The sequence below is a fragment of the Ylistrum balloti genome, unplaced genomic scaffold (assembly GCF_031769215.1).
Source record: "Ylistrum balloti isolate Yb309-2 unplaced genomic scaffold, AGI_CSIRO_Ybal_v1 Utg370292, whole genome shotgun sequence".
In the NCBI taxonomy this organism is placed as follows: Eukaryota; Metazoa; Mollusca; class Bivalvia; order Pectinida; family Pectinidae; genus Ylistrum; species Ylistrum balloti.
In genome coordinates this window covers 1,011,948-1,029,066 of record NW_026782221.1, presented here as the reverse complement: position 1 = coordinate 1,029,066, position 17,119 = coordinate 1,011,948, and the positions used below count along the sequence as shown (strand labels likewise).

General features: G+C 38.1%; 1 protein-coding gene across 1 annotated transcript in view; it reads left to right on the top strand.

Moving 5' to 3' along the window:
* Positions 1-16,279, top strand: part of LOC132553015 (microtubule-associated protein 1S-like) — a 68,530-nt gene extending 52,251 nt beyond the window's left edge. Inside the window, exon 3 of the mRNA XM_060217219.1 lies at positions 7,083-16,279. Coding sequence (XP_060073202.1) covers positions 7,083-11,677 — 4,595 coding nt within the window. The 3' untranslated portion in view covers positions 11,678-16,279. The remainder of the gene's footprint in view (positions 1-7,082) is intronic.
* Positions 16,280-17,119: the final 840 nt, after the last annotated feature.

Here is a 17,119-nt window from a genome sequence, read left to right as displayed (position 1 = left end):
ATTTGAACACACCTTAGAGTTACCAAGCAGCATTGCTAATAAAGCCAACATGTCGACACTAACAAACATCAACACCTACTTATATGTATTAATGGAAATATACAGGTTTTATACAATTTGTATGTCGTTAAAAAATGGAATGATAAAAGTTTGTGATGTAACGTTGATGAAATGTTAGGAAAAAGAACATTTTGTACTGCTGCCAGTAACATTATATTTTTGCCAACCCTTGATTGATTTCCAAAAAAGTCTGATTAAGGATATTGATCAGTGGTAGATGGTTGATGCTGACTATAAAATGTCACTGAAGTGGCCTCCGTCAGGTCGCTATGTAACAAGATACAAAGAGATATGATTTTAATTAGATTGAAATGATAGCTCGCATTACTGAAACTAACGTGGTTATTATAATAAATACCCTGTCATGTTATTTAAAGCTGTTTACACAATACATCTGGTTTATCTGGTACCAAAACTTCAGTCAAACAGCAGCATAGCACTTGTTCTACCTGAAACTCTTGATACTAGCAAGAATTCTCATTCTTACTCTTGTAAAGTGATTTCATTCTGTACTTTTTCTCGTTTTGATATAGGAATCTACAAAATAACTGCTCAATCTCCAAATCTTTAAGTTTTCCATGATGACTGTGACTTTCTTTTCTGAATTTGGTTGGGGTGTGTTCAGTCGACCTAAAATGGTATCTATTTAATACATGTTTAGTCTGTAGTACAGCAAACCCTCTATTTCTTGGTCTCTATCCACTCTCAGGGAAATATATTTATCAGCCTGGCATACTTTGGTGCTCTTTTTCAAAGTTTTGTAAAATAGAGATGAATGTTTTATATTGTACATTTCATGAGCTTCACAGTCGCCAGACAGAATCACTGACTTTGGCTGTATTTCAGAAACCAAGGTAGAAGAGGGATCATTGTTGGCAGAATATAGAAGCCATTTTATAAATTTCTGAAATAATTATTTTCTTCCTTTCTGTTTGTATTGAGGCTGTTGTTAAATGATCGATATTTCTGAGCTCTGATTGGACAGATTCATCACAAAGCCAAGCTGATATTGCTTTTAGAAAAAAAATAAAAAATATAAACACATTTGACATCTGCTTCCATAGAGCTTGACTTTTTTATGGCTGTGTTGCACTCTATCTTGTTGAAGGACAATAAGTTGCCGACATCTCCACGCGATCCTCCATTTTAGAGCTTAGCCTAATTACATGCCTGAGGGTTTACCGCAGGAGAACATAACATGTGATTGCATGTACATTGCATGTCAGTTTTTTCTTGTTATTCCCTCCATTTTGTGGTGCTGGTGACTCAGAATTTCAAACTGGAGAGAGTGATGGGTGCCGTGTTTAAATATCCACAAACATATACCTGGCAATGAGCCAAGCGCAACCAGCTGTAAGCTGTTAATAACAAATAAAATGTACCCTTGTAGAACTTTTTTCTGGTTTTTGACTTTTGATAGAAGATTTGTAGAATTTGTTAATTTGAGATATTTCTATTTTGTGTTTGGGATGTGTTTATTGTAAAATGCCCTAGCTTACCTGTGATTTACATAAAATCTGATGAGTAAGTTAGTTTGGTTGGTTAGGGTGCACGGAAAAGAATGCCAAGGTAGGCCGTTGCTAGGTTATTTGGATTGATTTAAACAATGAAAGTCCAGGTGTCATGAATAATTTTTTTGTTTCCTTTTAATACATGCAAAAAGTATACAGGTGTCGTACAATAATATACAAATGTCACACAGTAGTATACAGGTGTGTGTCACCCTGTAGTATACACATGTGTGTGTCACCCTGTAGTATACAGGTGTCGTACAATAGTATACAAATGTCACACAGTAGTATACAGGTGTGTGTCACCCTGTAGTATACACATGTGTGTGTCACCCTGTAGTATACAGGTGTCGTACAATAGTATACAAATGTCACACAGTAGTATAAAGGTGTGTCTGCCACACAGAAGTATACAGGTGTGTCTGTCGCACCGTAGTATACATGTGTATCTGTCACACAGTAGTATACAGATGTGTCTGTCAAACAGTAGTATACAGATATGTGTGTCACACAGTAGTATACAGGTGTGTCTGTCGCACAGTAGTATACAGATATGTGTGTCACACAGTAGTATACATGTGTGTCTGTCACACAGTAGTATACAGATGTGTGTGTCACACATTAGTATACAGATGTGTGTGTCACACAGTAGTATACAGATGTGTGTGTGTCACACAGTAGTATACAGGTATGTCTGTCACAGAAGTATACAGGTGTGTCTGTCACACAGTAGTATACAGATGTGTGTGTCACACAGTAGTACACAGATTTGTGTATCACACAGTAGTATACAGATGTGTGTCACACAGTAGTATACAGGTGTGTCTGTCACCCAGTAGTATACAGATGTGTCTGTCACACTAGTATACAGGTGTCTGTCACACAGTAGTATATAGGTGTGTCTGTCACACAGTAGTATACAGGTATGATTGCCACACAGTAGTATACAGATGTGTGTGTCACACAGTAGTATACAGGTGTGTCTGTCACACAGTAGTATACAGGTGTGTCTATCACCCAGTAGTATACAGGTGTGTCTGTCACACTAGTATACAGGTGTGTCTGTCACACAGTAGTATACAGGTGTGTCTGTCACACAGTAGTATACAGGTGTGTGTGTTACACAGTAGTATACAGGTGTGTGTGTTACACAGTAGTATACAGGTGTGTGTGTCACACAGTAGTATACAGGTATGATTGCCACACAGTAGTATACAGATGTGTCTGTCACACTAGTATACAGGTGTCTGTCACACAGTAGTATATAGGTGTGTCTGTCACACAGTAGTATACAGGTATGATTGCCACACAGTAGTATACAGATGTGTGTGTCACACAGTAGTATACAGGTGTGTCTGTCACACAGTAGTATACAGGTGTGTCTGTCACACTAGTATACAGGTGTGTCTGTCACAGTAGTATACAGGTGTGTCTGTCACACAGTAGTATACAGGTGTGTGTGTTACACAGTAGTATACAGGTGTGTGTGTTACACAGTAGTATACAGGTGTGTGTGTCACACAGTAGTATACAGGTATGATTGCCACACAGTAGTATACAGATGTGTGTGTCACACAGTAGTATACAGATGTGTGTGTCACACAGTAGTATACAGATATGTCTGTCAGTAGTATACAGGTGTGTCTGTCACACAGTAGTATACAGATGTGTGTTTCACACAGAAGTATACAGATTTGTGTGTCACACAGTAGTATACAGGTGTGATTGTCATGCAGTAGTATACAGATGTGTGTGTCACACAGTAGGATAACACAGTAGTATACAGGTGTGTCTGTCACACAATAGTATACAGGTGTGTCTGTCACTTAGTAGTATACAGGTGTGTCTGTCACCCAGTAGTATACAAGTGTGTCTGTCACACAGTAGTATACAGGTGTGTCTGTCACCCAGTAGTATACAGGTGTGTCTGTCACCCAGTAGTATACAAGTGTGTCTGTCACACAGTAGTATACAGGTGTGTCTGTCACACAGCAGTATACAGGTGTTTTTTTTTTAAATATTTAGAGTGCCCTACATCTGTGGTCTGTTGTCTGTCATCCATCCATCAGTCCTTTAACAATTCTTGTTATCGCTATCTCTTGAGAAACACTGGATTCATCATTTTCAGATTTCGTATGTAGGTTCCCTGTGTTGTGGCCTTTTCATTGTGGGACTGTCAGATAAACAAATTACTGGCAGGCAACCATCTTTTAGTTGACAGTTGAAGGTTATTATTGCTATTTCTTGAGAGGAATTCTCATATTTCATATCATTAAAGCCAATAAGAGGAGAAAGGCGGCCAAGACCTCTCTGTGAATTTGTTATTTGTTATATGCTCAAAGCAAAATAGACATATTAATCCCTTCATTTAAAGCATTCATATTTAAAGTCATCTTTACTGCATCTGTTCCTTTTACTTGGGCCATTTTGATGTTATCTAAAGGAATGATAGACCAGATTGATGAGTATTAAAGGTCCTCAATAAGGAAATATTGATCTTCAGGTTAGTTCCCTGGAAAATCTCCATATCTTGTGTGATGTATTTAGTGTTTGTGCTCAGAATAATGCTGTCATTAACTTCTGCATATTTCTCATGGCGACCACAATGATCAGAGTCAATATCTTGTACAATGTCTATAGACCTTTTGTATCATATACTTTCCACACTGTAAGTTTTCATGGCGACCACTCTGTAAGTTTTCATGGCGACCACGATGTATGTAAGTTTTCATGGCGACCACAATGATCAGCGACAGTATCTTGTACAATGTCTACACATTTTGTATCCTATACTCTCCACACTGTAAGTTTTCATGGCGACCAATCTGTAAGTTTTCATGGCGACCACTCTATAAGTTTTCATGGCGACCACACTGTAAGTTTTCATGGCGACCACGATGTAAGTTTTCATGGCGACCACTCTGTAAGTTTTCATGGCGACCACACTGTAAGTTTTCATGGCGACCACTCTGTAAGTTTTCATGGCGACCACTCTGTAAGTTTTCATGGCAACCACGATGTATGTAAGTTTTCATGGCGACCACGATGTAAGTTTTCATGGTGACCACAATGATCAGCGACAGTATCTTGTACAATGTCTACACATTTTGTATCCTATACTTTCCACATTCTAAGTTTTCATAAGATTGAATATACACTTGCAATATGTCTTCGTCAAATTTAGTTAATCTCTTAATAAGATTTACATGATGTTTTTTTTCTGTGCAATTTATATCCTTGAAGGGTTGATATGGCATTCCTCTGTAAAGTGTCAGTTATGAGATCTCTGATTTGTATTGAATGTTGGTTTAGCACAGTTTCATGAATAAATCAGCCAGGCCAAGTGCTTCCAAGTTTGCATATATAATGCTAGATAGAAAAATATTTAGAGTCTCTAATATTAGTTAACCTGCTATATAGAAAAATATTTAGAGGCTAACATTAGTTACCTGAGACTATGCCAGAATACCACTGATTCTTTAAATATATATTAAGTTGATCTGAAGTCATGAAGGTCCGGGGAAGTATCAGCCAGCTTTACTCAATGAAGTTTATGTTGCTGTGGCTAGCCAATGTTCAGTACAATTATCCAGTTGTAAACTTATTGTTTAATCAAGTCAGACTTTTGTTATCAAAAATTTTAGATGACTTTGTCTATATTTCCAGAATTTTGTAGAGATAATTTTGATTTATCACAATCTCTTTGAAATTTCAACATTGTCAGCATAACTTTGTTAAATTATAATGCATTTTAAAGGCCTTTAGCTTGAACACTGGTGCTAATAAATATATTGCAGTTGGTGCTATAATGCAAAAAGTATACTGGTGGAGATTTCTAACATTTGGGGCTATACCACGATAGTGTACTGGTGGAGACTCCTAACATACCACAATAGTGCACTGATGAAGACTCGTAACATTGGGGCTTTACCACAATAGTGTACTGGTGGAGACTCCTAACATTGGGGCTGTACCACAATAGTGTACTGATGAAGACTCGTAACATTGTGGCTTTACCACAATAGTGTACTGGTGGAGACTCCTAACATTGGGGCTATACCACAATAGTGTACTGATGGAGACTCCTAACATTGGGGCTATACCACAATAGTGTACTGGTGGAGACTCCTAACATTGGGGCTATACCACAATAGTGTACTGGTGGAGACTCCTAACATTGGGGCTATACCACAATAGTGTACTGGTGGAGACTCCTAACATTGGGGCTACAACACAATAGTGTACTGATGAAGACTTGTAACATTGGGGCTATACCACAATAGTGTACTGGTGGAGACTCCTAACATTGGGGTTATACCACAATAGTGTACTGGTGGAGACTCTCAACATTGGGGCTATACCACAATTGTGTACTGGTGGAGACTCCTAACATTGGGGCTATACCACAATAATGTACTGGTGGAGACTCCTAACATTGGGGCTATACCAAAATTGTGTACTGGTGGAGACTCCTAACATTGGGTCTATACCACAATAGTGTACTGGTGGAGACTGCTAACATTGGGGCTATACCACAGTAGTGTACTGGTGGAGACTCCTACCATTGGGGCTATATCACAATAGTGTACTGGTGGAGACTCCTAACATTGGGGTTTTACCACAATTGTATACTGGTGAAGATTTGTAACATTAGGACTATACCATAAAAGTATACTGATGGAGACTGAACACTTGTTATAATACACTTATGTGTAATATGAGGACCTGATGACCTGAGGTCAAACAAAAAGTCAAGAAGTTATCTCTGACTAAACTAGAGGAATCATGTCAGCATATGTTAATAGATAGCCTATCTGAGTAGGAGTCAGTCAACACATCAGCACCCTGAAATGATCAGTAGCCTTAGTAGGTCAGAGTCAATATTCATATCATTTATCAAGCAGGAGTACCTACCAAAATATCATTTTGACTTCAGCTGTTTCATAAACATGATTCCAATCCTAGAGATGCAGCTTTTCCTGCTGCTTCAGAATTGAAACTGTGATAAACGTTTACCATGGTTAATTCACATTGAACCCAGGGGGGCACAACATAATATTAGATTCAAAGTCAGTGCAATATTATGAAGTAGCATTTGTTGGGATTTAAGATATAGGATATATTACAGAGAATGGGCTTATGGCCAGTATTTTTAAAATACAGATTTTTTATTGTAGATATGTGTTTCTTTGTTGAAAATACTGCTGTCACAATTTTATGATATATTTCCTGAACTATGAAAAATTCATCAAATTTGTCTAATTTTCTTTTTTGTTCGCTTATTAGGAGTTAAGAATGAAAAAGTGGGTAACAACTATGAATATAAGATACATGCATGGTGGAAATATGAATCTTTCATTATTTCACATCATTTAATTAATAAAACCATCATTAAATCATTAAAAACATAGCCTTTACCAAAGTATTGTTGAGATAAGGAGCCTACAATGTGTAAAACTTGACAGGCAAAAAATCATATAACTTAATCTTCTTTCCATTTTGTCATTGCAGATGAGAGGACAATCCAACACCGATCAGAGAAGGTTGCTATGGAAATCCTTGTTAACCCTCGTCTTCAAACCTTGCAACAATCCCTACAAACCTTCCTGATGATGCCTGCTGGTATTCGACACCTTATTTATGCTGGGCACTACTTTGGTGGTAGTGGATCCTGGGTCCTACAGGATGACTGCTTCACCGTATCTCAGCTGGGGCGTCTCTGCAAAGATAGCGACATTGAGGCAGCTTTGAAACAGCAGGATGGTGGCAAGATGACAATTTATTGTAACACAGGAGGGGAATGGAAAAGCTCTAATATCAGCAAACTTGATGTCTGTAAAAGCCTCACTCTGGAGCTAAATCCGGAGGAAAAGTTGTCAGATGTCAATGGCATTTTACAGTTTACGACATACATAGGTAGCTTTATACATGCTAAAACCATCCAGCAGTTAATGCGTACATCAGACGTTGTAGGTAACATTCGATTCAGCAAGCCGACCCTGTACATTTTCCCAGCCTGTGAAGGAGACTCTGCTATGTTTGGTATCAGTGGCTTCAATCTTTTAGTCAATGGTGGATACAGCAGGAAATCCTGTTTTTGGGACTTTGCCCGCCATCTTGATCGTATTGATGCTGTACTTATGACCCATCTCGGTGCTGATAATATTTTTGGTATAAGCTCTGTTCTGAGAAGGAAGAGCATGGAGACAATCCATCCTGACATAGGCTTTATGTACTTAAATGCTTCTGACAAGGCAGGTGATGCCGAGCTCAATGGTTTCAGTGATAAAGAGCCCCAGCTAGCTATTAATTTAGCAGAAGAGGGGAGCAAGTTACTGGAATTTTCAAAGAACCTTATACCCACACCTCAGCCCTGTTCCCGAGTTGGCACAACTTCAACTGTCATGCCTGTGAACCTGTATCACAAAGTTGGCCACGGATCCTTGGACATGTACATACTGAACCCTGTGTCTGACAGCAAAGAGCTAAAGGATTTTTACCAACAATGGAACAAGCAGGTGATGGAGTTTGGCTCTACCCAGAATGTACCACTTCCAAACATGCTGTCAATCTGCTGCTTACTAGTGTGGCAACCATCCGATCCAGATGCAGACATCAACCGCCTTTTCTTCCCAGGAAATGCCCCGCAACATAAGATTATTGAGGGACTGGAAAAATTAAAACACTTGAAATTCTTAAAGAAAGCAACGTGTACACCAAAAGATCTGGAAGCTAAGCCTGCTCCAAAGAAAGCCAGTGGATCAGCTGGGCGCCCAGCATCAGCTAAAACAGCCGCAAAACCAACACCAGAGAAGAAAGTTGAGAATAAATCTACCCCTAGACCTGCTGCAACAAGCAGATCAAACAAAGTATCAAAGGAAGATGAAAATAAGAAGAAGGCAGAGGACAAGATAACAAAATCTAAACCCTCCCTCCTTAACAAAACAGCTTCAAAATCTACTAAAGCCGATCCACCTGCCCCAAAGAAACCAGCAAGCTCAACACCAAAGAAGCCATCTCCTACTGAGGCTAAAAAGAAACCAATGTCAACACAGTCACCACGACCCTCTGCTAAAAAAGAAGCAGAAAAATCAACACCAAGCAAACAGAAAACACCATCCCCAGAACGAAAATCCCCAATGCCTGTAGCAAGTGTGGCTCCAGTTGTTGCTTCACAAGAACCACTTGTGGAACCAGTACAGGAAGTGGTACCTCCTGCTGTTGATCTTTTGTCAGGGACCCAAACTTCACTTATAGATATCACCCCAGAAGAACCACTGAAATCCATGGCTGACACCCTAGTACCCCAACAAGAACCCTTAGTGGATTCAGAGAAGAAGTCGGAGTCCCCAGATCCTCTGCCTGACCCAAATCAATATGAAGTTGCTCCAGACCAGGGGGAGAGCTCCCTTATGTATGGCTCATTTCACCAGGACCTACAGAATGACCTGTTGGCTCCACAGGATGTCTCTGTAGAGAATGGAGATCACGATTACGAGACTGGCCTCATACAGCCAGAATCTTTACCAGAACCTGTAGCATACTCCCCCCAAGAACCTGACTTAATACCAGAAATGTCCCCCATTACAAAGGAACCGCTTTGCCCTGAAGTCCCTCAATCAAATGTTGGGGATATTCCAGTAGAGCCAGATGTTGTACCATCCTTCAAAAATGAACCTGACTTTCAACCATCAGTTCAGGATGTAGACAGACCTGTCTCTTTAGATGATGTTCAGGACCAGGTCCCTAGTGATCCTCCAAGCAGGGAATCTCCAGACATGGTAGAGGAAAATGCCATACAACCAGCGAAGGACAATTTTGATCTTTATGCCACAAATTACAAAATGGAGGCAGATACTCAAATGGAAGAATTGAAGCAAGTCTCTCCTGTTGACGAGGCTAATGTTCCTGATTTTCAGAAACAAGAAGATGTTATAACTGATGGACAACTGGACATGAAACCTGCAGAACAACTAGAGAAAGATATGCCAGAACAAGTAGAGGAAGATGTCATAGAACAGAAATCTCATGTACAAGAAGAAGTGATGCCTGCAGATCCACTGAATTACATGCAAGAAGAACAGAATGTTAAAGATCAGGAACTTGATGTACATGAAGAGATGAAACCTGCAGATCTTGTAGATGATGTGGCAGAGGAACAAAATATTAGAGATGAAGAACTTGATGTACATGAAGAGACAAAACCTGTAGATCCTGTAGATGATATGCCAAAAGAACAAAATATTAGAGATGAAGAACTTGATGTACATGAAGAGATAAAACCTGCAGATCCTGTAGATGATGTGGCAGAAGAACAAAATATTAGAGATGAAGAACTTGATGTACATGAAGAGATAAAACCTGCAGATCCTGTAGCTGATATGCTAGAAGAACAAAATCTGAAAGATCAAGTACTTGAAGATTCTTTGGACAATATGCCAGAAGAACAAGAGGAAGATGTTGCAGAGCAGGTGCATGATGTACAAGAGGATGTGATATCTGCCGATCCTCTGGAGGATATGCCAGAAAAAGAGGAAGTTCTAATTAAGGATTCTGAGACTCCTGAAGTTTCACCTTTCGCTATAGTGCAAGAACAACCACAAGAAAAGGCTGATGTGTCTGACCATGCTCTGGATGATGTTGATGACGAAGATGAGGGAGATGTCTCACCAGATGAAATGGATAGTCAGGGTGATGTTAGGGAGACAGTTCTTCCTGAAGATGACACTCAAGAGGATGTTTCACCATATGCCTTTGAGAACAAAGGCTTTACAGAGGCGTCTTGTGAAGAAGTTGGGGATGAACCTTCCACAGAGCCAGTTGAAGACTTTCAGTCTGACGATGGGCATCAGTGTGCTGATGCATTTGAAAAAGACGAAGACATCAAAGATGATCTTAAAGAGCTTGAGGAGACAGAAGATGTAGCAGATGGAGGAGCTGTGTCACATGATGATGTTAAGGTTATAGATGATTCTTTGGAGGAAAGTCAGCAACAGAATGGAGACTATTTGGAAGTATCAAACATTCCTGAAGCCTTCGAGAAAGATGAAACCCCTGATCCAGTGGATCTGAAATCCGAGGACTCGCAAGAAGAAGATGAAGGACTTCCAGAGCAAGATGAAGGTAATGATGACTACCAGGCAGGAGCTTACAGTTCCTTAATAGGTATGCAGGAAAAGCAGCCAGAACCTAGCACAGAGTCTAACTTTAATCCATTCACTGGCATAAATGACAGTGCACCACATCAGGCCAGCCCAGCAGATGGAGCAGCTGCAGCGTTTGATCCATTCTTACCTGATAACACACAAAGTACCAACCCCTTTACCTGTTCTGGTCAGCCTTTAGATCCCTTCCAAGGGGGGACTAATGGACAGGGCTTTGATCCTAAAGAGTGGGGAGAACCAATGGGGCTGCCTGCTCCACCACCTCCCGAGGGGTCTCCTGGGCCAACAGCCAATGGTAAAGCCACAGAGAAGAGCACACATAAAGCCAAATCTGGAGCAACTAAGAGACCAGATTCTGCAAAGTTAAACAGGTCAAAATTAGGAGACAAGCCAGAGAAAAATGGTGCACCTTCCACTACTAAAACTGCTAAGACAAATGGTGTGAAATCCACTACCACAAAGGCCCGCCCATCTAGTGCGGCTACTTCTTCATCATCAGAGTCCAAAGCCAAGTCTACAGGCAGAAGACCAGCAACAGCCACTGGCAGTCGAGCATCCCCTGCCACTTTCAAGAGCCCTCCTCTTCCACCCATGACTCCCTTCTACATGGACTTATCTTACATACCAAACCATGGAAATCCCCAGTACAGTGACATAGAGTTCTTCAAACGTATCCGAGCCAGGTACTACGTCCTCAGCTCCCTGTCCCCCAACTCACAAGTGCTGAACGCCCTCCTGGATGCCAAACAGACATGGGAGGACAAGGACCTCAAAGTCACCATCATCCCAACGTATGACAATGACACCATACGCCACTGGATGGGACTCAACAAGGACCGCCTCTGTGATCTCAATGTTGATGTTGCCCCGTCTGCCTCTAGATGTACAATCCAGCTACAGGACCATGAGACAAGCTGCTCTGCCTTCCGGCTTGAGTTTTGAAAACAGATGTGAGAGTGTGCATCTGAGGGGTCAGTTATACGTCAAACTCTGGTTGATCAAGATGCTCACTTTCATTTCAGTTAGGAAAGATTATGTAGCTATTAACAATGATCATGAGTAGTCATAAGATCAAGCCATTCATGGGTTTCTGATTCTGATAGATAAGAAATCGGATACATTGTCTTGATACACCTGAAAAATGTTGATGATCTGCAGCAAATCATCTTTTCCGATGTTTGTTGTTTCATTCTTGTTGATCATCAGTGAATGTGGTCAGCTCTCGGACCCTATTTTCTGTGTGATTCTGTTGACCTTAAGTAGTCATGGGCTGCTGTGACCTGCCAATGGCTGTGTGAATGTGCTCTCTGTGTGTCATGGGACAAGCTAAATATATAAGGCCCCAGTCATGTACAGGTAAGAGAGGTTGTAGGACATGATAAAAAGCCAGTCACCAAGTAGGACTGTTCATTGTTCTACTTATAAATCTGGAGATATGTCCTGTAGGTGATTATAAGTTTGCTAGGGAAATGCCAACAATGCATGGACTTTTAGTAAAATACATCCAAAAAAATTTGATGATTGCTAAACGTAGAGGTTCCATGTACATGTTCTGCTCTTTTTGTCATTTTGTAGTGCAGTTCTATGTACATGCTAAGGACCAACCTTTTGTTTGGAAGACACCATATACATGTCAGGGGCCTACTGTATGGTTTGGAATGGGTTCACCATATCCATACCTGGAACCTGCAGTATGGTTTTGTATGTAGTCACCATATACATGCCAGGGGCCTACTGTATGATTTGATATGGAGTCGCCTTTACATGCCACGGACTGCAGTCTTCCCAGTCACATTAATAAGGAGATTGTTTGCATGTGTTTGAATGGATAATTATGGTATAAAAATTGTATGTACATGATGTGGGTCCCTATACATGTTTCGAGCTTTAGCTCTGAATGCTTGGGCCTTTGGATCACAAGATGTGATCATCAAGTCTTTTTTGCATGCAATGGCATGGGCCATATAACATGCATGGTACAAGGGGGCCTATCAAGGTCTTTAAAGATGCTTGATCATGTCTGCCGTGAAGCACATTGTGGGGCCAGTTATTAGGGGTTGTTTATGGTACGAGGTCCATATGAGTAGTCGGAAAAGATGTCCAGAAGTGGGGCCAAGTGTGAAGGGCCTCAGAATAAACTGTGTCTGTTGGGTTGAGATCTAAGTAAACTGTGTTTGTTGGTTAGTGTATGTTTTAGTGCTGGCGACTGTAGTATATATGAGAAAGCTTGCAATATGATGAATGTGCTAACATATTGATTTATAAACATTTATTTGTATTGTATTGAAATTCGGTTTTTCATTCACTTATTTTAGTGTTATCGTGACCTTTTTTCATATTTTGTATTTATTTCAAATAAATGTATTATTGTATACTTTTAAACCACGAAGCCTGTTGTAGATAAGTTACACGAGTATTTATAGCTGTTTCCATGGAACTCTTTTTTCTAGACAGTCTTTATCCTTCAAAGGATCATAAAGCAACTAAAAGCTTGATTGTCAACTATTTTTGCTTTATTCTATGCTTTTGTGAATGAAGTTGTGTTACTTGTTAAGTCAGTATCATCTATTGATTTTCCAAGTAATGTTTTGAAAAAACCCTAGTTTATATACATATATAGTTGTGATGAAGATTTTGATTTGAAAATTATTTTCAATACGTAATTGTATTTATGAGTTAAGTTGGTTTTTTCTCTGTCAGTGGAAGAGAATCTAGTCAAATCATTTTCATTTTAAATGATCTTATTTCCTCATTAGACTTGCATACTGTAACAAATCTATTATAATATAATATCAGAATAGTGTCGTAATAAATCTATTATAATATAATATCAGAATAGTGTCATAACAAATCTATTATAATATAATATCAGAATAGTGTCGTAACAATTCTGTAATAATGTAATATCAGAATAGTGTCTGTAATCTGTAATGATATAATAATACAATAATGTCTTTTGTATATGATACCAATGTTTAGCATAATGACTTACAAGTCCAAGTCATTATTTCATTGGCCAACAAAATCCTTGTAGTAGATCTGGTACCTGAGGTTGAAAAATCCTTCAGCAATTAAATACACCGAAATATTCTCCGGTAATGCAGTCTCTGAGAAAGGAATAATGATTTGACCTTTTGGTTACACCAAACAGAAATTTCTTAGGAGGAATGATGACCTGTATGTAAGAAGCACCAGATCCCGGTCAGTTTTGTGGTGCTATGTCTTAGAAAATGGACATTTTTCCTGTAAACAGAGATTTTACCTGGCATTGTTTCAGAATTCTACTTTCGATACCCAGAAAACATATTGATTTTCTATGGTGTAATGACTCAGCTCCATGTAGATTACAATTATGTTACAGGTTGTATAATTAACTCATCTTTCTGTTTGATGTCAAATTGCATTACTTTGTACCTTTTTTTCTAATTTTGTTTTCAAATCCGTGTTGAAGAACATGATTTAATGATTGTGGTATGTGTGTAATGGAGTACTGTATATTTACATTGTTTCTCAGACATCTGGGTAGTTTGCATGGATACCCCAGAAACAGAACTGACTGTACCTGATGGTTAAAACAACTAGCACAACTGGAGAAGGATTCCTTTTCTCCATCTCTATCAAGTCTCTGCCTAGACTACACCCTGTAATGTGGACAAGGATTCGGAAAGGAACCACCAATGAGTGTTCTTTACTTGTATATTTAGTCTATGATGTTCTTGTGTGGTTAGATTTATGAAGCAACGACACAAAAATAGGATTTGCCTGCTATGTGTTAACAAGTAGCCAAACAGCTACACATATTTCATTATTGCGTAATACTTTTAATTCTGTGACTTCTCGAATTTTTCCTTGGAGGATATTGCTTCTATGTGTACTACCGTTTTCTTAATTTTCATGGTCAAAAACCATGACAATCTAATCAACAGTTTCAATGACCTATGTTCATCACTGCAAACTGTGAATATCAAGTTTTTAAATGTAGAAGAAACACTAAACGGAATTAATTTCCACAGAAAGTTCTGATGAGGTAAATCTCCACCTTGACATATTACTTTTTACTGTAATCTCATTGAATTTATATATAAAAATTAACAAAGATAATACCATTATTGAATTTTATGTTCACGCATTGATGAGCAGATATTAACAAAGATAATACCATTATTGAATTTTATGAAGAAAATCAAGTGCCAAAGTAAATGTATATGTTTGGAAAAAAATATATGTTTAGTAAGATGTGATGCCTATCAGATGATAGCTGTCAACTTTACCGTTTATGTTTAGGCCAAGCAAATTCACATGTTCAGGACATAATCTGCCCTATTAGAATGATACACTTACAATTTGTCATGTATGTGTGTAGATCTAAGTTTACAATATTAAGGCAATCATTTTTTGGGTACATGGAATTTAAGTTTAAAGTATTTAAATCTTTTGAAGTTTATTAAGAATACATATATAATTTTTGTTATCAAAACCAATTTATAGTACTTTACACTACGAGCTTTTACTTAACTAACATGCATCGATTACGAGATATATGTATCGATTTGATCACATGTACTGGCACGATGGCGGTGTTTGTTGTCCGTCACTTGAGTGAAAATATTCTTTCATTTTACAATGACTCTTTCTAATGCACAAGGAAGTTAAAGGAAGAGAAATTGTTAACATGAATGTTTATTTTTGTGCTGATATTTACATTAATATGATTTAACCATTTGTGCAGAGAAAGAAGACAGACATTAGATGTGACTCTCATTTACCTAGAAGTATGCAATACAACAGAAGCCTTTATTTCATTTTAATGGTTTAGCTTGAAGGCAGACTGAAAGTTCTACTTTATCATGTGTTCATCTTTACTCCTTTTTACGTAAAACAGATCTATGAGTGCTTTCAATCAGAAATTTTCTATATAATACTTTGAATCAATTGTAAGATGCCTGCCATATTTGATGAAAAGTATTATATTAAGATATGCATATACTTATATATATATATATATATTATACATTTAATGGTATGGATGATATTGTGTTGTGCTATTTTGTGAAATGTTATGTATTGAAAGTTGATTCTGTCTGTTTCTTATATGTTTTACTTTCTTTTTTTTTCCTTCGCCATTTTTGGCTTTTGTGATTTTTTGTGGAATGCCATTTGGTACAATTACGTGATTGAAGGGAGATAACTACTCAACATTCTGTTATGAAAAGGAAAACACAATTCACTTGTAACTGATTACAATGTTGGTTTTGCTTTCAATGAAATGAGTGTCTGATTTCCTATGCTTACAGCTGATTATGTACAATCTTACTGTGCTTATGTTAAAAGTAGTCAACACTGCCTTTAGTTGGATCAGCCTGATGAATGCCTACAGTAATAGGTTCTGCCTTTTTGTGTCCCCATTTTTAATTCTCATCAGTTATCTCCCCTTTCTACTTGCTGATGTGGCATGTTGAGTTCGTGTGTTAAAGTGACTATTCCCTTGTATATGTTTCCAAGTGGCAAATGCCTTCAGTAAAGTTAAAGTTAAACGACTGAAAAGCGTTTCTTTTTTTTTAAAGAAACTTAAAAGATGTCATCACTTTTAAAACCTTTCGAACAGGACGAAACTTCAACTTTGCATTTTCAACTACATCAACGATATATAACATTGAGGTGATGTAATTTTTAGTATATTGTAAATGTACATGTTTTGGAGATAATCTTATTTCAAGGATATTTGTGCTGAAATTATTGCACTGTGATTAGATTGCAATAATTGTCATGTCCAGATATTTTTTACATAGGAATTATTCTCGATGTACAAATTAATTTTTGCACCAATTTACCAAAACATGATAATATGCTAAAGTTTGATTGCACTAAACTGTGTACATTTACAGGTAATAATAAGATAATATAAAAGAGGAAGTTTCTGAGTGTAAAACTTTTGATAGTCCTCTTGTTTGTATAAACATATCTCAGTGTATTTCTTATAGCCAGTTTCGTGTGTCAAAATTTTCCAGATTTTCCTTGATCAGTGGATACCACTGAATCTTCTGTACTGTGTAACAAATAATCAACATCACCATTACATCGGTTCCAAATCACTTATTTTGGTACGTCTGTGACAAGTCCCAAGTTTCAGTTTATACCACAGATAATGTCTATACAGGCTTTATTATTTAGAGATAAAATTTGAACGATCACATTAATGTAGTTTGAAATAGCACAATATTCCCTATAAAAATACTTTACTGTAATCACAAGCCTACAGCATATCAGGTTCTAAATCCATTCTCACAGTGTATTAATCAGACAATAAGCTCATCCAGGCCTGTTCTGTAGGATAACAAACATGCTATTTCATTAATTGCCAACAAATGCGATTTCAATATTCTG